General features: G+C 47.8%; 1 protein-coding gene across 2 annotated transcripts in view; it reads right to left on the reverse strand.

The window, feature by feature from the left end:
* The window catches only part of LOC119435315 (uncharacterized), an 80,876-nt gene that overhangs the window by 10,643 nt on the left and 49,275 nt on the right, over window positions 1-20,958 (reverse strand). For both annotated transcript variants that reach the window (XM_037702229.2, XM_037702218.2), the window contains 4 exons: window positions 16,520-16,631; window positions 12,953-13,032; window positions 7,577-7,753; window positions 4,565-4,706 (listed from right to left, as the gene is read on the reverse strand). In XM_037702229.2, the coding sequence (XP_037558157.1) occupies window positions 4,565-4,706; window positions 7,577-7,753; window positions 12,953-13,032; window positions 16,520-16,631 (511 nt within the window). The remainder of the gene's footprint in view (window positions 1-4,564; window positions 4,707-7,576; window positions 7,754-12,952; window positions 13,033-16,519; window positions 16,632-20,958) is intronic.

Consider the following 20,958-nt stretch of genomic DNA (forward strand, 5'->3'; position numbering starts at 1 on the left):
CTATACTGACCTATACAGTACCCAGAGCAGCCAAGCTACTTTCATTCGAAGTAGTGATGAACAGGATACAGAAGCCCCTTCTATAACTAGCGATGAAGTTAGAAGGGCCTTGAAAGACATGACCAGGGGAAAAGCTGCCGGAGAAGATGAAATAACAGTCGATTTAATCAAATATGGGGGATACATCATGATTGAAAAGCTTGCGGTCCTTTATACGCAATACCTCACGACTTCAAGTGTACCAGAAAGCTGGAAGAACGCCAAAATTATACTCATCCGTAAGAAGGGAGACGTTAAAGAATTGAAGAATTATGGACCCATAAGCTTGCTTTCAGTATTGTATAAAATATTCACCAAGATCATATCGAATAGAATCAGGGCAACAGTTGACTTCAGCCAACCAAGAGAACAGGCTGGCTTCAGGAATGGGTCTTCTACGATGGATCATATCCATGCCATCAATCAGGTAATAGAGAAATCTGCAGAGTACAATCAAACCTCTGTATATGGCTTTCATAGATTATGAAAAAGCTTATGATTCAGTAGAGATACCAGCAGTCATAGAGGCACTGCGAAATCAAGGAGTACAAGAGGCATCGTGAATATATTGGCAAATATCTACAAGGATTGCACAGCAACCTTGGTCCTCCACAAGAAAAGTAGAAAGTTACCTATCATGAAAGGGGTCAGGCAAGAAGACACAATCTATCCAATACACAATACTCCAATACACTGCATGCTTAGAAGTATTCAAGCTCTTAGTCTGGGAAGGCTTAGGAGTGAGAATCAACGGCGAATATCTGAGCAACCTTCGGCTTGCAGACTGACATTGTCCTATTCAGCAACAATGGGGACGAATTACAGCAAATGATTGAGGACTTTAACCGAGAAAGTGTCAGAGTGGGGTTGAAGATTAATATGCAGAAGACAAAGATAATGTTCAATAGCCTGGCAAGAGAACAAGAATTCAGGAACGCCAGTCAGCCTCTAGAGTCTGTAAAGGAGTACGTTTATCTAGGTCAATTACTCACAGGGGACCTTGGTCATGAGAAAGAAATTTACAGAAGAATAAAATTGGGTATGAGTGCATATGGCAGGCATTGCCAAATCCTGACTGGGAGCTTACCACTGTCGTTGAAAAGTAAAGTATACAATCATTGCATTCTACCGGTGCTAACATATGGGGCAGAAACTTGGAGGTTAACAAAGAAGCTCGAGAACAAGTTAGGGACCGCACAAAGAAGATGGAACGAAAAATCTTAGTACTAACGTTAACAGATAGGAAGAGAATGGTTTGGATCATATTCTAGTTGACATTAAGCGGAAAAAGTGGAGCTGGGCAGGCCATGTAATGCGTAGGATGGATAACCGGGATGGATTAGGGGTACAGAATGGAGAAGGGAAGCGCATTCGAGGACGGCAGAAAACTAGGTGGAGTGATGAAGTTAGGAAATTCGCAGGCGCAAGTTGAAATCAGCTAGCGCAAGACAGGGGTAATTGGAGATCGCAGGGAGAGGCCTTCGTCCTGCAGTGGACATATATATATATATATATATATATACAGGCTGATGATGATGATGATGACGTGAGAACATCCATTTTGAAGCTTTTACACCGCCTGCGGCTGGTACACAACATATACGCGGCATGTTTCTGTAAAGCGGCGGTGCGAACGCGGATGCTTGTCAACTCCTTCTCCAGTGCTCACAGCACGATAGTGTGAGGCGCAGATTGAGAGATCACTTAACTATGGTAAATCGTTTACTATTTACCTCCCCCCCCCTTTTTTTTTTTTCACTCTTCAATAAAAAAATTCAATGGTTATATTACAGTTTCGGAAAGAGCGCGTGCTGCGTTTTGTTCAAATAAAATTATTCATTTCTCGCTTTAACTTATGGAACATACCTTCCAGGCCTCGAGGGGCATTGCGTAAAGGGTGATGTACAGTAACGCCGATAAAAAAAGTTTACATCGACGGCACAGCTTACAAGAAGACGGGAAGTTACAATTCATGTTAGAGGCCAGCTGTAGGAATATATAAGGATAATTAATGGCATTAAACATAAGCAAATTTAATAAAAAAACAGTTTCGAGAATTATTAAGACATAAATTTCTGAAAGAAGAAAGCGCGTAGCGTACAGTTTACGGGCAGCTAACAGACCTAACCGCTGGGCCATTTTTGTGATGCCATGGAAGCCCTCCAAACTATACAGTCAAACCTACATCACTCTACTCACAAACAGTTAGTATACGAAATAATAGAATCTTACCACCGCGCTGTTGAAAATGGTCTGCGAACTTAATTTCAGTGGCTGGCCGGGCTATTGCGGCATCATCGGCGACGAAACTGCCGACGAAGCAGTGCGCTCCGCCCACCACCAAGTTCAGCGCGTGCCTTTGTCCAGGCCTAATGCAGCGGCCGCAACCATCGCCTAATTTTTTCGCCGCAGTGCATTAGAACATGGGAATACAGCGGATTGTGCCAACTCGCTGACTGCTATCCCTTGACCCTTCATTGTGCCTGCGACTACCGCCTGTCTATCTCTATGCGACGCCACTTGGGGCTTGATATGGTAAAATATTTAGTTTTTAACAGCGGAGCTATTTAAGCCAGCCGTTCGTCCCTCCGTCGTCGACAAAAAATGTGGGCCGATCCTGGCGGTTGTGCAGAAAGGGTGCAAGCGCAATGGCACATACCCCAGTGAAGTAGCGAAGCTGAGCCTGGCTAAGTCTAGCTAAGCATGGTTGCGACTACTTAAGCTTAGTCAGTCATCGAGAGCCAATCGATAGCCAATCAATAGCTAATCGAGAATTGATCAATAATCGATAAATTGCGGAAAATGCTGGGAATGACTTGGTAGTACTTAGCAGCTAGCCCAAAAACTTTGCCAATACCTTGCGATAGCCAATCGATTGCCAATCAATAGCTAATCGATAATCGATTAATAATTAACAAATTCCGGAAAATGCTGGGGATAACTTGGCAGTGCTTAGCCTAGCCCAAAAGCCAGGACTAGCTAGTTGCCCATCAGCTCCGCTGTCTCTTTAGCATTGCGCCTCCAGTGCAAGCTACGCTAATTTGACGAGGTTAGTTTTTAAATATTAATAGATATATAGGTTTCTTTACGACGTCTCTTGGGTAATCTTTGACAGAAATTTCAACCAAAGGTCGATGTCTTGGTTCATAATGATAGATGATGAGGCGGTAATGGGCGTTCTGCATAAAATAAATAAATAAATAAATAAATAAATAAATAAATAAATAAATAAATAAATAAATAAATAAAAAACAATTCCGGATAGCTCTCAGAGCACATGCTTGACCACCAAAGTGAGAACAGAGATTCTGCTACTGATATACCTCGTTGAAAATGGCCCTGAGTGCACACTAAAGAACTAAAAGTGAACAAAATTAATCCGGAGACCTCCACTACAGCGTCCCTCATAACCTGCTGCGCAGTTTGGGATGTTAGACTGTCGCGGAAGCACACCCTGTAAACTTCGAACTCCGTATGTGTAAGTCCCATGGCGAGCACTAAATCTATACACTTAAGAACGTGCTCTTCGCATAGTGATTAAGGTTAAATGATAATACCTTTAGGCTTAGTTGAATGTAGGTTATAAAGTGAAAGGACTTAGTGAACACTCCTCGTAGCTGTTTAACTTCACGAAACGGCATCCTGGAAACTCGAACACGCTATATATGTGCATGTGACATTCCAGAGGACTTACAGCACGCTATTTGCGCCCGCATCCGCTACTTTTCTTACATAAAGTCTCTGAAGTTTGTTACACATTGGCGTGGCGACACTTGCTTCCAAATACAGGACGTTCTCGGCGGCGGTGGCGAAAGACCTCTGTACTGAGCGCAACGAAGTTTCTTCATTTTTTTTAAGGGCAACATGGTTTAATGAGACTTCGCAAGTAGCTTTTAATGTATTTATGATTGTCCCGTTATGTCGGTATCGGGTATGTCGTCTCGTATTTCACTGCATATCTGAAGTTAACCTGCTATGCCTATTCACGCTCGACAAGATAGACAGCCGTCCCCTTACGGAAGCCAGAATTCTTGGTCCCTGGTCCCAGCCGACGTCGGAACGAACTGCTTTAAAAGCGCTAGTACGCTTTTTAAAAGAAACAGGACTTCGTGAAAAACTATAGAATTGTGCGGACTGATGTGTTTTTTTTTGTTTTTTCTTTCTTCTTTTTAATCTCCTCTTGTTTTCTAATCTTTTCTGCCCTTACCTCATCCCCCTGTGCAAAGTAGCCAACCGGACACTTAACCTGGTTAACCTCTCTGCCATTCACCTCTTATTTTCCTTCCTTCCTTCCTATGCCTATTCACAAAGTGTGGTGTGCAGTTTTCGTTAAAGCCTAGATATGTCACAACTTAATCACGAAATCAGCACTGGCAACCCTGTTTCATTGCACTTGATTACTCAGTACATTAAGATAACTCTGTTTTAAATACCAAATTTGAAATTAGTTAGGCCCTAAGGACCCCGTCAGGAGTGCTGCGTTGGCTGTTACCACGTCGCGCGCTTTCTACTTTCGTGAACTTACCATGAGACGCGAACAGACGCAGCAGTTCGGAGCGTAGCTTGTGCACGGTCTCCATGAGCTGCACCGACGGCCCAGGACCTCGCTCCACAGCCGGCGACGTGGTGCTTATGCGGAGGCCGCTTTTGCTCACGCCCTCGTCAGACTGGCAGAGTGGGAGTAATAAAGTGTTAGGCGCGCGCCTGTTCCTCGCTATATATATGCGATTCCAGTGTGTATCTTTTTTAATAACAACACTTTTATGCAGCTCACATGAATGCGGTCGGCTGAGCGTCCGCAGAGCTGGTGGACTGCTGAGACACTTGCGACATTAATTTGCTGTTTTCATTGAAACTGACGCAGCGACGATGCGACGTCCTTTCGATGGTGTCGTGTTGTAGGCGCGTTTTCCTTTTGTACACGGTGCTCCAAACGCAATGGACTAAGACATGATCGAGCAGCGCGCGCAGTAACACACACACACACACACACACACACACACACACACACACACACACACACACACACACACACACACACACACACACACACACACACACACACACACACACACACACACACCACACACCACACACGCACACACGCACACACGCACGCACGCACGCACGCACGCACGCACGCACATACATACACATACACATACACATACGCGCGCGCGCTGTTTTCCATGTCTTTCCCACAATAATAGAAAAAAATTGCACCATCTTCCCGTAGGGGAACCCTGAGTAGTATGCGAAGCAGTCATGGGGTCGACTCAAGGTAGTTTTATCAGCTGTATAAACTTGGACATGCAGCAGCACCAGCAACGCGAAGAACTGTTGTCGACGCCGTCGGCGTTTTGCCCGCGTTCGCACCGAACGCGCGCGGCGTTAGTGACTGTTGCCGGTGCCTCTGGGGCGCCTACCGTCGCGCCTCTAACCTAAGCTCCTTCGCTTATCGCGCGCGGAGCCGCAGGTGTTGCCATTCGTTGCGCAATCCGGAGAGGAGCGTTGGAGAGGAGAAATGCCGAGAGGAAAGGAGATGAGACAAAGAGAGGAGAGGAGGGAGGAGAGATGAGACAAGGAGAGCAGAGGAGGGGAGGAGGATGCGCATGCGCAGTAGCGGTGTGGACGCCGCACGGCGGATGGATGGATGGAGGGAGGGAGGGAGGGTCATAGCCACGACCATAAGATGCTTCGCATTTAAAAGACGAAAAAGCTTAGGAAAGCGTACTTCGTTTTCGGTTTTGTTTTTCACTGCTTTGTTTAGAAGTTGAGCTACGCGCTCTGTGTGGATCGTAAGAAGTGAGCGCAGACAACTTCGGGGTAGGTCGCCTCGCGCTCGGCCTGCCGCCGCTTGCGTTCCAGCTCCGTCCTTCTCGCTCGGCGCTTGACCTCTCGATCGCCAGACGAACCCAGTACATCCATAGCGCGCACAGAGGCCATATCAACTGCCAGAAGAGGTTAGAGGATGTGAACGCAGCGCGCCGCCGGGTACCCCCCTCGCGCTCCTCTGCGACGCTTCGCCTCCTTCCTTCTCTGCTCCGCCGCGCGCTCCTCCGTACCTTCACCGGCACGCGCTCCTCCTCTCCACCTCCGGCACCATCCTCCTCCGGCGCTCGCTTCACTGTACCAGCTCGGCGGCCTCCGACTTAATCTCGCCGATTTCGCAGACGGGGTATGTACGCATGCGCATAAAAATATTCGACCCACCGATAGCATGGGTGTGGCTTGGTGCGAGTCAGTGGGCGCGTTAAGTTAAGGCGCTCGAGCGCGCTCTAGCCAGCAGAGCGCGCTCTTTTAAACTTAACGGCTAAAAAGCGACTTCCGGTGTGTGATTACGGAGCGCACTCTACGCGCTCCACCCTGGAGACGGTGCGTGAGAGCGCGCGCCTGCTACGACTTCCGGAAAAATGACGTATTTCCGACTCTTTCCACTTATGCAAGTCCGTGCTCCTTGCACTCGTTCCTGCCGCTGCTGCGCAGCCGGGCGTCTGCTCTAAGGCATGATCGGGAACTTCGCGTGTTGGCGCGGTTTGAGCTTATCACGAACCGAAAATGACGGCCCGATGATTACTTGCCAGACGCTCAGGTACGTAACCGAACTGTCGCAGTTTGGCGCCTTCTCGTCGCTACGTTCATGTGTATGACTTCTTCAGGTCCTCACGGTATCATGGAAGATGTTGGGGCACTGCTCTTTGAATTGTGTGTCAGTATATCTGGGCGCAAGGTTTATCACATAATCCTGGATGCCTCGGATCATAAGGCTTTCTGTCCTCTTGCGATCGGCAATGAGTCATCAGTCAGCATACCGCGGAGCAGAAATGCATCGCATACAGCACGCATCGAACAGCTTGCATCGCATACATAAGCCGCTGCTGCTGCGTCCGTCGCCGCGCGTCAAGTTCTTCTAGCTCTTCATCGTCTATCAAAAACTGCAGGAGGGTATTTATCGGCGGCGCCATCTTCAAAAAGCGCGCGCAATGCGATAGCGGTCGCGGAAGCAACATAACATTCGCCAGACGGCGCGTTCGTGCGCCCGAAAGCAGTCGGCGAAAATCGCCGTTAAGTTAAGCTCCGAAGGCGTCGCACTCGAGCGCACTCGAGCGTGCTCTTTGGAGTTCGGAGCGCGCTAACTTAACGCGCTCAGTGACGAGTGACAGACAGAAAATATTAAAAATGAATAGAATCAGTACAAAATATGGCCGCTCATGTTATAATCATGGGGTAAGCTAAAAAGGCATATTTGCGGCGCCCCAGTGGAAGCATGTCGACAGAGGCGTTTACTTCAACTCGGGCGAACCTAGGTCTAACTACTTCAAGTGACTTCTGACTTTGCCGACAGTTTATATGTAACTATGGGCACGCTTTTATTATGGGCACCGCGCTTTCAGGGAGCAACCCTTCTGTATACTGTAAGCAACAAAAAACGAAATAACAAAGCCATTCAAACGTTTGGGCAACCCATCAACCAGAAGAACAAATGACAGCATAGAACTCAAGACTTGAGAAGGCGCATGCATCTCCAGGGTCTTACGTGCAGGCTCCGAACAGCACCGAGTACTCCGTCACTGGCGGAGCGCAGGGTTCGTAGTGACCTGGAAGGCTTGATGGCGCCACGGCCGGCGGAGGCCAGCTCACACATGAGAAGTTCTCTGCGAAGCTGACAGACCTGGCTCGTGCGTTCCGCCACAGCGGCCTCCAGGAGCTGCGCCTGCATCACAACGGACGGACTTGAGTGACAGCGCGGAGTGCGACGCTGACAGGGGTCATCCCGCATGCGCTATCATAACGATTTTCTTAGAAAATAAAAATGATCATAACATGCACTAATCTGCTTAATCAGATGTCGCCCGGAGATTTTGGAAGTGTTAACGCTACCATTCGACGCTCTTCAGGGAACCAATGTGTATGTGAAGTATGCCCACGACGAAATGGGTCACCGGATCAGCAACAGCAGAAGGCAGCACGGCGGGCTTCCAAGAATACAGGATGCATGTTTGCTCAATAGGGTACTTTTAGAGTACCAATACCGATTGGGAATTCTTGCTCCCCACATAGGAGATGGGCCAGCTTGAAATGCTGCGCATCTTATTCCCACCTTTTTTAACGCCGTAATTTATCTCCACCATTGAACAGAAATCATTCAATCGGCGCCATGGTGCCATTATTTAACAAGACAATGCGTGTGGTCCTCACAGAGCAAAATTGTCCAAATGAGCGATATAAGACTTTAACTGGCAAGTTATTCCACATCCTACTTTTATTGCGATAGCAAAATATGGACATTCCAAGCGCATTTCTGGCGTCGGCGTCGCCGTCGCCGTGAGGATCCGTACAAATTCCAACGGCAATAAAATCGTCGCTGCGTGCCTTACGCTATGTGTGCGAGTGAAAGCGTACGAGGGTGAGCCGGCAATCGCGGCTCTATGTAGCGCACGCGACGGAAAAAAATGTCACAGTTTCGCCCTAAAGGCGAAGCAATGAATGCGATAGCAACACAGCAATGTCATACGAAGTAAGGTGAGCGGCTTTGGTAGCAATATGAATTGTAGTAAACATGAGCTGATTAAGTAAGCAGGTGTGCTGCGGCGTAAGTAGACCAACATGAAGAGAGACTCGATGACCACGAGAAGGCGCGTGTGAAACGGTGGTGTTGATGAGAAGCGCTTCCCGTGGGCAGCGCGTGCGAAGGGACACACCTGTAGCGCTGCACTGCCGACCCGGGCAGCATTGCATGTGTAGCGTGCGTTGGAAAATGTGGCCCGACTATTACTAACTGATTGAACAAGCGTGGTGTGAGCGCGCACAAACAAACATGAATAGATCACACTGAATGACTGCAGACAACGACTGTCAAAACGCTGGCAGCAAGCGCATACGCCGCACCAACGGGAGAAGGTACGTGCGGTCTATCGCTTCAACGGAAACTGAGCGGCGAATGCACGGCGCATAAAGGTCAGAGCCGTGTGGAGATAAGCGACGGTGCGAGCGAGCGACGAGCGCGGTTGTTGGCAGAGAGGAAGTGCGCCCCCCCCCCCCCCCCCTCCGCTCCCTCCGGCGCTGGCTTCCCGCTTCCTTGCTTGTGCGTGGGAGATTGAGTGCGTTCGCTCTCCGTGATAGCGCACGTCCCCGCACGCTTCCGCTCGGGCATACGGCGCGCGGCGAAGATTTTATCTATAGGGAACCTCACGGCGACGGTGACGGCGACGGCGACGACGACGGCGACGACGACGGCGACGGCAGAAATCCGGTTGAAGTGTCCATATAATTGCTATCGCAATAAAAGGAAGGCCGGAAGCGCGCGCGGCATGGGGGTGAGGCGACGCAGAGGGAGAGGGGGGTGCGTTCTGCTCCATCGGCTGCTGCTCATAGCGCGGCTGCACGGCCGCCGTATCTTGAAAGCGATCTGCGATGTAGGCGAAGTGTGCGCCCGCACGGGCCTCATCTTCAAAGCGATCTGCGATGGGGACAAAGTGCATGCACCGGTAGCTTCGTATGCGCTGTGCTTTCGACGTTTAGTTCACGTTGAAGCGAGACGAGAGACAGCGCGAAGGTCAATTTACGCGCGGCTGCTGGCGCGCTTCTCACTCCGGAGTTTTCACAGCGAGCTTCCGCACTAATCGAGCGAGATGTGCTCACGTTTACCTCTTCGCGCGTGCCACAGTGCTTGTCTATCTAGTTAGTAAGCGAATGTTTACAACTTTATACGGCCCATTAAATTACTATCCTTGCTTCATATAGCTCTCTACCACATTACGTGGGAGTGCACGCTACACAACATAGAACACCATGACACGAACACCACGAGGGAGCAATGGGAGGCACTGCTGTCCAGCTCGGCCCTCGACGACCAGCTCAAGCTGATCCAGAGAGCAGAGAAGATGGCAAGAGCCAGCGGAGCCCTGGACTAGGGGCCCCGACCATTAGCGATGCCCCATTGGGGCAAGACAAAACTATCTTTCGATTAAAGTTTATCTACTAATTTGCTGTCACAATCGACGCTTCGCCTTTCGGGCGAAACTGCGACTTTTTTTCACATCAGGCCGAAATGACAATGATTTGTGTTCTTGAGAGCTGTTTTGCCATTAGCAGGCCGTCTTCGCTAATGATATCGATGCAGTGATTAGCCGGCACCTCTTCTTACGAATAGCTGCAACGAATGAACTGCTTTGCGAATACAGGCCTAGATATCACTGGATCCGATGTGTTTTGGTATATGTCTGGTCTCTGCATTACCTTCAATGAACTTATTCTTGATGGCTCAGCCAAGCTTTCTTTGCCTCTTGCTCGGGGTTTTGCGTTCGTTGTTGTTTCCTTGCCGAATATATATATATATATATATATATATATATATATATATATATAGCCACAGGGTGTTTCAGCGAACACTTCAACAATTTTTTAAAGGTGGCCTATGGCAGATAGCACAATTCTAGTGCATAAGCTGGTCTACTCGAAGAGGCAGATATTACTTGCACACAAAACTGAAATGCATAATCGCCTAATTCACGAAAATGTACTAATTCAGTTTTTAACTAATTACCTTATATTGCAATTTACAAATTGTAGCCGTGGAGTTCGGAAGGTGGATCCACTTAGAACGAATTCTCCGGATGACACCAGTTTCGAGATATTCATTCCCGACCTTTGCGGAGAAATGCTCTGGCGCTTCATTTACTTTCTTGACAGAACGTCGTTTTATGCATTGAAGCACAAAAGCACGATAATGGCTCCGGGCTGCGTGGAGATCAAGCAAGTGGCACAATGCTTACGCATACTTAGACAACTCCCGGAAAAGCTTTTGCGTGAAAATTTTCTGTAGAATTAGTGTGCTTCTGTGTCTGTTATATTCGTATGCGTGTTTTATAGCAGGCTCCGATGTAACCGATGTAATTTTCTTGTTTATCTACAGTTATTAAACAGCTCATCACTCCATGAAAAGTGGCTGTTTGTGGCCACCTTTCACGAATTTGACCTTTTGCTCGAGAGTAAATTCGTTGCGAGCTCGTGAAAATGCTTTTAATGGGTCATATAGATCATTGACGGCATTTAAATGACGCGTCTTTAGTGCGCAAGGGCATGCATGGCTCAGCGCAGTGCTATGAAATAAAAAGTCGCAGTTTCGCTCGAAAGGCGAAGCATCGATTGCAATAGTAAATTAGTAGAGAGCTATACGAAGCAAGGATAGTAGTTTAATTGGCCGTATAAAGTTGTAAGCATTCGCTTACTAACTAAACAGACAAGCACGGTGTCACGCGCGCACAGGTAAACCTGAACACATCTCGCTCGATGAGTGCGGAAGCTCGCTGTGAAAACGGCGGAGTGAGAAGCGCGCCAGCAGCCGCGGGAAAAATGACCATCGCGCTGTCTCTCGTCTCGCTTCAACGTGAACTAAACGTCGAAAGCACAGCGCATACGAAGTTACCGGCACTCGGCGCATGCACTTTGTCCCCATCGCAGATCGCTTTCAAGATGAGGATCGCGCGGCTGTTCCGTATCAATATAATTGCTATCGCAATAAAAATAAAGCGGGTTACGTCGACAATTCTTTAAGGGACATCTTAGACCGCGAATAGCTGCCCTTGCAAAAGGATGCTGAAAATGACAGTTGTGCTTAAAGCTGCGCTGCGAATGACTGAACCATCAACTGCGAGTTGAAAGTTTTAAGCAGCGCGAGTTGTGCTGCGTGACCGCGTTGCCAGCTGTTGCATAAAAAAAAAAAAGGACGCCACCACACCCCAGATCCGCCGCGCATGGTAGAAATGCAAACAAATGGCCAAGGTCAAACTGCCAAAGAGCCATCGCAATCTGAGCGATGGTTCATTGGTTAGCGAATCTGGCTTCCACCTGCGTATAGCTGCAGTAGCATATGTTCGATCCCTATGTTATGGTGGGTCCCCTCTAATAGCGTTTATTTTGTTATAGAGAGAGACTGAATTATCAAAAAAGGCGACGTGTCGTTTCATTCCATAGCCACAGAATGTTGTCTTATTTACTGAATGTGTAGCGTCTTTACTGCAGGTGATGACTCGAGAGCTCATATGTGTGCACCGTTAATTCTAAAGTTTCTGGGATAACGTACTAAATTTGCTTATTTATACAGTACCCAAAAAAACGTGACAAAGGCTGTCATTTTGATTACTCTATAGTCTGCTGCATGAAGATATGGAGCAGACTAGTGCTTTTAAAAAGGCACGCCTCGAGTCCCATTTCGTCTGCACAAGGTCAAATAAACAACGGTCATCCTGACAACAAGCACCATATTGCTGTTGCATTAAAAAAAAGTATTTGGTAAGTGGCTTGTTTGCACGAGTTTACCGTTCACTGTCATGCTCTGTAACACAAATGCATTGACTATAATATTGGTAAATTGCCCAGAAGCGCAACCATGCACACAAAGTGAACTAGTACTTGTGAATTCAGCATCCTAGAACAGATGGCTTTAGTTTGTTCAGCATTATTGCTTATTGGGAGGCTTCCCTGCAGTCTTTGCCCAGCACAATTAATTAAAATTTTCTGTTATGTTTGTCACGGCGCCCCGCAACACTTTCGTCTCATTCGATGTGCTTTCTGAGCATACTGCTTTACTCCGGGCAATATATGATCAAAAAAAGCAAGAAACGGAAAAGAGAAAGCTCAATCTTTCTTAAGGCCATGGCTGCAACGAAGACGAGTTCAAAGCTCTCCAGTGTCCTGTGGAATCGGCTGCCATTAGAGCCAAGCAGCACGCGCTCGGCTCCGCGCCAGCGGAGAAGCTTCCGCCGTTGTCACAATAACGCTGCTCGTCGCCCACGTGACGGCTGTTTTCTCCCGCCAGTGGGGAGACGGTTACCGACGCGCAGCGGTGTGGGGGAGCGTCGACGCATTCCGCGCGCGTTCCCGGCATGCTCGGAAAGAAGAGCGTGCATACCGACTGTAGGAGCTGCTCGGAGAGCTGTTGAATGCGCGCCAAGCCGTCTGCATCGAGCCGCATCAAAGACGTCCTCCGGCCTGAAATAGAAGCACAACAGTTGGCCACCCCGTCCGCCTCGCAGTCGCGTGCACCGAGTCACCGAGCGGCTCTCGGCACAGTCCCCGAGGCAGACAAGACACTTTTTTCTCCCCTCCTCACTGGTCGTGCTGTCACCATCACTTGCCCGAGACGGTGATCAGATATCTTAGGAAGCGTTGCCCATTGGGCTCAATAAGTATTGACAAAAATGAAAATCGGAGGTGTTGGCACACCTGGCTTACACCGGTTACTCTTTGTTACTTTGGCGACACAATGCACTAATAATAATACCGGTTTGACATACACAGGAAAATGGATGAGTCGCATTGCATGTAGCCCCCTTTCTCTGATCCACAGTTCCGCGACAAGCGTTTTCGAGCCATGCGTTTCTCGTGGTTCAGTCGGGCATCTTGCGCATGGTGTGACGCTTCGAGACAGAGCAATTGGCACTTTTATTTATTTCAACGGCCATGCACTTAGATGCGTATTGAGAAGTGGGATTTCTGGAACACCGCTCTAATGTTGGATTGGTTGTGTGAAAACGTGGTGGCGAGCTGCTCGCGCTTTTGTTAGTTATTTTTTATTTTTTCATTTTTTTTAATTTTTACTGCGCACTATAATAACAGGAACATTTAGCGCAGCGCTATTCGGAATTTGTGCCGGCAAAGTGCCATCTGCGCACGCGTGGCTGCCCCGGTGCTTACATCCGTGGCGCTTCGAGGTTTGTGCGCATGAGCGGCACTAGTTGTGAAGGTATTAAGCGCGAGTAAGACGTGCTGCAGATTACTGCTGTGAACTATGGCGTTACGTAGGGGCACTCCGAATATTCTTTCTATGATGCATCAAACCACCATAACGTACCTGCCAAATAAGGCAGTTAAATTAGCAGTAGTTCTCCCACCTTACCTCACGTGAGTCGGAACGACATCATAGAACAAAACATTTTTACACGCGCTCTGGTACACACAAACGCAAGCGCGCGCACCATACTTTGTTTTTCTTCTGAGAGCAATATAGCGCTTTACATGCAATAATTATGAATTTCATACAATAGACATAAAGAAACACATATTACACAATGAGACATACAAGTTTCTTTTTCGTGTCTTTTTATCCCCCCCCCCCCCCCCTTTTTTTTTTTGCCACCAAGGACGACGCACTTTGTTCGCCAGTGAGTGAGCTAAAGAAGGCCATCGTTTCAGATCACTGCAGCCTGAGTGCTTAGTAATTGTTTTAATTGAACAAACCGTACTTCCACACCTTGGCAGCGATTTCTACACGCGCCTGACTTTGATACCAGCAAAGAGAAAGAAATAATAAAGTTCGTTATGTGTTGCAAACAGGTAAGGGGACAAATTTTCGTATTGCAAAGAGGCCGTCACTGTCCTAGCTGTGTGCAAAATGAACCCGCGTACTCTTGCGCGTTGCATGCGGAACTCTTCGCAAGATTGTCATCGAACTTCGCCTGAATTTGTTGTATTTCTTCTATTTTTCGCCATTTGTAGCCATTATATGGGAAAGTATGACCGGCAGGTTCAGAGCATGCATCACGTCTTTGCACACGATGGTACTATTCCGGCTTTTAGAAAACTGAGCAGAGCAGTTGAAAACTTCAAACTGGGTTGTGTCCGTCCATCCCACCCGTTACGCCGTCAGCAGATCAACTCCTCATCCTCAGCTTTAGCATCACTTATATTGAAAAGAAATACAAAACTTCGCCCACTATACCGCCACTAGGAATAAATTCACGCCCATTTGACAATGTGCAGCATGGAGTGGGGCGCACTAACCACTGAGCTATCGGTCACCTTTTGCGCTTGGCAATTTTTGCGGGGTGTTGTGCGCCACGCGGACTCCGAGAGTGGTGGCGTCTGTGCATCTATTTCGGAGGTCACTTCAGGCAATGTACATTTTTAGATTTAGAATAGCGTTCGGCGCCTCACGTACGAAGGAGGAGGAAAGCAGGAGAGAAGGCAGGTCCGTTAACCAGAAATGCGTCTGGTTCGCTAATCTGCGCGGGGGAAAGGAAAATAGAGAGACATATATATATATATATATATATATATATATATATTTAAGAGAGAGAGATAGAAGGGGGGAGTGAGGAAAGACGCGGGGAGTTCGCGCATGCGCGCGAAGCGCACCACTCAGTCAAAGGCGATACTCAAGCAGCCTGCGGGATGTTACTGTGAGTCCTTTCAATACCTACGAAGATTTAACCTATGGGAACGCAAATATAACAAAAACCTAAGCGGACAGCTAGGGGTGCCAGTTGGTGCCAGACCTGCTCGAGCCAAGATAATCCATTAGCGCAGGTCTCAGAAATGATGTGTGATAGGCGCTGGTAACTGCGATCCAGGTGAGTGCACAGGCACGGCCGTGGTACAGGTACTATCCAGCGGCCGTGGTACAGGAAGCGAAATAGCGAGAGCGCATCCATCGGGACAATTCGCATTGAAGCGGGAGCCACGGGTCCCGCCACGTTTGACGACGCTATTTCTTAGCGTACGTAAATATTACGCAAGTTAAACTCTTCAAATAGCCTAAGTTAACATAGCATATGTAAGCCATAAAAACCCATTAACGTATGGCACGTGCAGCGAAGAGACTACTATTTCTTTACGTGAGCAAGTCGTTTACGTTAGCTTGTTTGGAGGTCTTCTAGCCGCACCACTTAAGTCTTAACGTCACAGCGTTGCTGTACGCTTGCGCAGCATGCAGCGTTTGTAGTGCATAAACAAACTGCATAGACGTGCACTAGCGTTGCATCCCGCCATGTGCACCTAACTTCAATTTTGAGGATGGCAGCAGAAACTTTGCGAACGACTTTCGTATTTATTCCTTCACGAGGAAAAAATTACCCTTGCCCGAAGCGGTTGTCTCCACCAGAAAATACATTAGAGGGGAAATAGGCGAAAAGTAAACGCTGTGTGTTCTTTTATATTCTAATGTGATTAGTAGCCACTTTGCAGTATGTTCGTATTTAATCTCTTTCACGCCGCAACTTGGACTGGTGTGTATGCGCCACTGGGTTTGTGCCCGAATAGACAACTTTTGATCACTGGGTAAGCGCATCTAGGTATCAGCAACTATGTGCCTATTCTTGGTCAATCCCCCAGGATGGGCATGTGCCACACTCTAAAAAAATATCCTTTAAAATATATCCGGTGCTGGACGGAATTAAATAAACAATAAATAAACACTAGCTCTTCAATAAACCCTCTGAAATTGTATACATACAAAACTGTCTCTCTGTCTCGTCACTGGAATTGTCATAATCATCACAATAATCATTATAATAATCAGCATAACATATGAAACGTATCACCACCAGTTACACACCCATCACAAGAAATACTGATAATCGCATTAAAGTCGCCAATTATCTCCAAAAGTTGTATGTGCGCCGCCAATTCTTTGCTTTGCTGTGACAAGGCTTTGGGGCTGCGTACTGTCCGATCAGTTTGGTGACAGAGGGCTACTCACCCTCTGCGTCACTATTGTGCATATCAGTGTTCAGAGCCTGGAGTTCTTTGACCTTGTCGACGATGTCCCAGATTAAAGACGCCTGCTCCTGGCTGTGCGAGCGGATGGTTTCCTGCATGTGAGAACATTGCGACAAGATAATTCACATTATTTGATAAACTATTATTGATTATGGCAGTTTTATACGTTATTATTTGTACTTTATTTCTTGCGGTGGAAAATACGCGGAAACAAGTAAGGAATTGACCGGACAGGAAAGAACGTGGCGGTGCACGCCTAATCCTCTACCGTAGGCGGCCAGGAGGGAAGTACCTAAGCCTGCCCAGCTTCATGTGCTAGACGTTCTTTCCTGTTCTGTCGGTTCCTTACTTGTTTTCGCGTCTTTTCCACCGCAAGGAGTGTGAACCAACTAGCCTAGCAACAAGTAGCAATATATTAATACATTATGGCCATGCTGTAGATGGAAACTGCTATAGAAAAAAGGAAGCAGGTTACGAGATTGCAAGCAAAAAATAATTCAACGGGAAACAACTATCCATATCACAGGAAACTTACTGAGAGATGCCACGAATATAATTTGAAGTTGAAGGCGAATGCCATTCCCCGCCAAACAATGGAGGCTGGAGCGGGGGGGGGGGGGGAGGGGATGGGCTAAGTTTGCTCAGAGGGGAACAAAACTATCTACAATGTCAATGCGCAGAGCAGACATAAAGCAACCGTGCACAAAAGTGTAAAAAAAAATTGGACGAAGGTAACAATGTTAAGAAAACCATGGATGCTGACTTTAAAATCACCAAGAAACTTTGACTTCGGTCAATAGACCTAAATAAGAGCCGGAACACGGACCGAAATCTGAATTTCACCTTAGAAGTCTCAATGACCAGTTGTGAAAATAATGTGCAATCAAAGTAACATGAGCTCTCTTGATCTAACAGGAATATTCAATTATCCATGATGAGAAAAGTGCCTTCAAAATATTTATTGGCCGTGCGCAAGGAGACGTTGGCTCCTCTTAGAGATACTATCAACTAGCAGCAAAGATAAGACAGTTACACCACCGATCAGCAGAACAGGGAGACGATATACTTAATCAGTGGCTGCAGGTACACTGTCGTGTCAGTGGAAACGATCGCTCCGACGAATCCGCACATTCTACGGACAACAGTCGCAGATGTATTGCACTTAGACTCGAAAATACAGGTTCAGAGCCACATTCTGCTCCATGACACGCGATTGTACATTAGTCTTGCGAAACGCAGAGTTTAATGAACATTTGCCCACATTCACTGGCTCCAGACTTGAATATCTGCCTACCGCCTGGGCCATCAATGTGTGAAGAAACTCTGTTGTACCGGCCGTGGATTGGTATCACTTTTACTAAGTATTACTCGTTTATAATTTAACGGGGCAACAGCCCTACCTGTGACACTTGAGACTGGGTTGAAACAATCGCACATATGTGCTCCGATTATAGTACGGAGAGGCAAGTGCTCTGTACTGAGTTAGAAACATTAAGCAGCCGGCCACTGTCAGAGCAAAGGATAATACATGACCGCGGTCGGACGTGTGCGCCAAAGGCAGTGTTGGGACTCGGGTAGCGTTTAGGCCGGTGATCCTTCAGCCAAAGGGATGAGTACGTCCGGGAGTAAAGCCAGGGAAAAAAGGGTTTATTCTACATATTTACAGTGGCTCCAAATATGAAAGCCCACTCCATGGGGGAGCACTTTGAAAGTCTCAGCTCACTACGTGTCTGAGCACATATCAGAACACGCCAGGACACTCCACTGTACTCAAGGTGTCTCCTTACAAAACATTAGTCTTCCCTAGTTGACCCGACTAGGGAATCAGATGACCTTGATGCGGCCAATCAGAGGGGTCGTATTGTTCGCTGAACTCCGCGTCTAATGTTGCACCTTCGAAGCAAGGACGAGGCAATCCGGAAACTGGGGGTTCACACTCCTTCCACGAAAGTCGGTGACTTAGTTTCTTGCCCTCCGATGGTCATCTTGACAGGGTCGGGAGAATGGCCTTCACGCTAATCCCCGCTTCTAACGAAGGGTGGCGGTTGTGGTCGGTCGCTTCCAAGTGAGCTTTGTCATCGCGTCACTGCCGGTGTCGGGCCGCGTCGCCAGGTAGGCGCGCCCACTGATGAAGGGGGTGGCATCGAGGGAAGCACCCAAAGAATGCGCACTGCCGATTTGGGGCGCTTGTTTGCCCCTCTCGTTGGTGTCGGGCACTGTCATCGTCTGGGCGACGCTGATGAAAGGGCCTGCCTCGATTGGAAAGAATCAAAGAATGCGCCCGGCCGATTCGGGACGCAACAGCAACCAGAGCGCCGGTTCATTTCCTGCGCTCTACGGGCCTTCGAGATAGGCTGTGATAGTGGACGTGTGCCGCCTAAGAATTTTGTTCCCCGATTTCTGTTTCATTCATCTTTCTGTCTTCCTATCCCATTAAATGCATTTTCGCCTCGGGCAGGATAGCAAACCGGACTTCTTCTAGTTAACCTCCCTGCCTTTCCTTTGTTTCTTCCTCTCTCTCTCTCTCTTTCTCGGCTACTCCTCTGTTGCTACGTGTGAAAAATATTTTTAAAACAAAATGCTCGAGAAAGAAACAAGCATGAGCGACATTTCAAAATCCCTTGAGGAAGGGTTCATGTGATCTGCCTTTGCTGTGAGAACTTAGTAGATTAACGGCGCGGATACATCCACACTCCTCATTCTTCATTTGTCTTCCATTTTCAGCATCTCGGTATTCTCTTGACTATTTATTATTGATTTTTTAAAAGTTGGTTCTCATCCCCTGTGATACATCCCAGGTGTAGGACGAGGCAATCACTCACAATCATTCTGTTATCTTTCTAGGCAGGAGATATGCTGCAGTGCGTCTACAGCACTTAGTATTTGCCAATTATTTGCGTCGATATTATGTGAAATAAAATTGATACTTAAACGAAAAAAGCCTGCAGCTGGAGCCTGCAGCTACTGTAATACAGTGCGTGCTCAATCGCTGAAGATCAGTTGTAGTACACTAAAGCACTGACTTATTCAATCTAAATACAAGCGGCCACGAAAAATACTTTATAACAGCGCTATTTTACGGCAGACTGCTTTAAACCTTTGTCCTTTATTCCTCAATAAAAGTCGCTGTAACCTGCTGTTTTTCCCAAAGGTCAACTGCAACGAAGTTTCGCTTTGGTATATTAAGGCGAACACCTTTAATGGCTCATACTCGCGGCGTCCGACCGTCCGTCCGTCCGTGCCTTGAAATGGTGTCAGCTGTGGCCTCTCCCCCTCAAACTCTCTCAGCAATCACGTGATGTCATAGCGGCGCATAGCTACAATTGCGTCGCCACAGCTGTGGCCTCTCCCCGTTACACTCTCTCAGCATTCACGTGATGGAACAGCAGCGCGCGCGGCAACGCTGCTTCGTCAGACGTCTCGTTGCAGCAGTCGAGTCAATCGGATGGCTCCCAAGCGGCTCGGTGATGATTCCACGGCAAGTGGTTCGGAGAAGCGCCCCAAGAATGTGGATTCTCCCGTTACCAAACGCCAGAAGAAGAATGAGCGAATGCGCACGCGCCGGTAGTCAGTCGAATGGGCACAGGCTTTCGCAGAACACACTTTGGAATTTACAAAGTGTCCTTCAATTTTTTGGTTATAAATGAGTAGTATATGCTGTTAAAGCAATCTTGGCAAATCTGCAGGGCTGGTAATTGTCTGATTTTCTTGTTAACAGCCCTTAAATAGCTCCTTAGCAGACGAAGCTTTTAACTGGTGTTTGGCGGATATGACGAAATCCAACATTGCAGTAGTAAGTGGTTCATGTGGAAAGGGAAATGTATCTAAAATTTTCAGCCTAATCTAGGAGGCCATGCCGAGGAGCTGCGCTGGTTCCTAACGCTGTGGGTTCTGGGTCACTTACGGCGAGTGTAATACCAGCACTGGTTTGTTTTTTAGTTAGGGCACCAAAAAAGTCGCAGTTTGATTGCGATAGCAAATTAGTAGACAGCTATACGAAGTAAGGATAGTAGTTTTATCGGCCATATAAACTTGTAAACATAGACACACTAGCTAAATTAACAAGTATGGTGTCACGCGCGCACAAGCAAACATGAACACATCTCACTCGATGACCGCGGGAACTCGCTGTGAAAACGCTGGAGTGAGTCAGCGCAGCAGCAGCAGCGAGCGAATTGAGCTTTGTACATGCGCTCTCATCAACGCAATCTTAGCCCCGAAAACACAGGGATGGCGGGTTCCGCAACCGCCGCAGATGCCTTTCAAGATACAGCCGCGCGGGCGGCCGCTTGCGGGGCAGAACTCGCCCCCTACCCCGGAGCCTTCCATACCTGCGGAACCGAGCGGCCGCAGTAAAGCGTGGTCCCTCTACCTGGCCACTCTCCCCCCAGAGACTGCCGGCCCGGCGGGTGCGTTGTG

The sequence above is a fragment of the Dermacentor silvarum genome, chromosome 1 (assembly GCF_013339745.2).
Source record: "Dermacentor silvarum isolate Dsil-2018 chromosome 1, BIME_Dsil_1.4, whole genome shotgun sequence".
Taxonomy (NCBI): Eukaryota; Metazoa; Arthropoda; class Arachnida; order Ixodida; family Ixodidae; genus Dermacentor; species Dermacentor silvarum.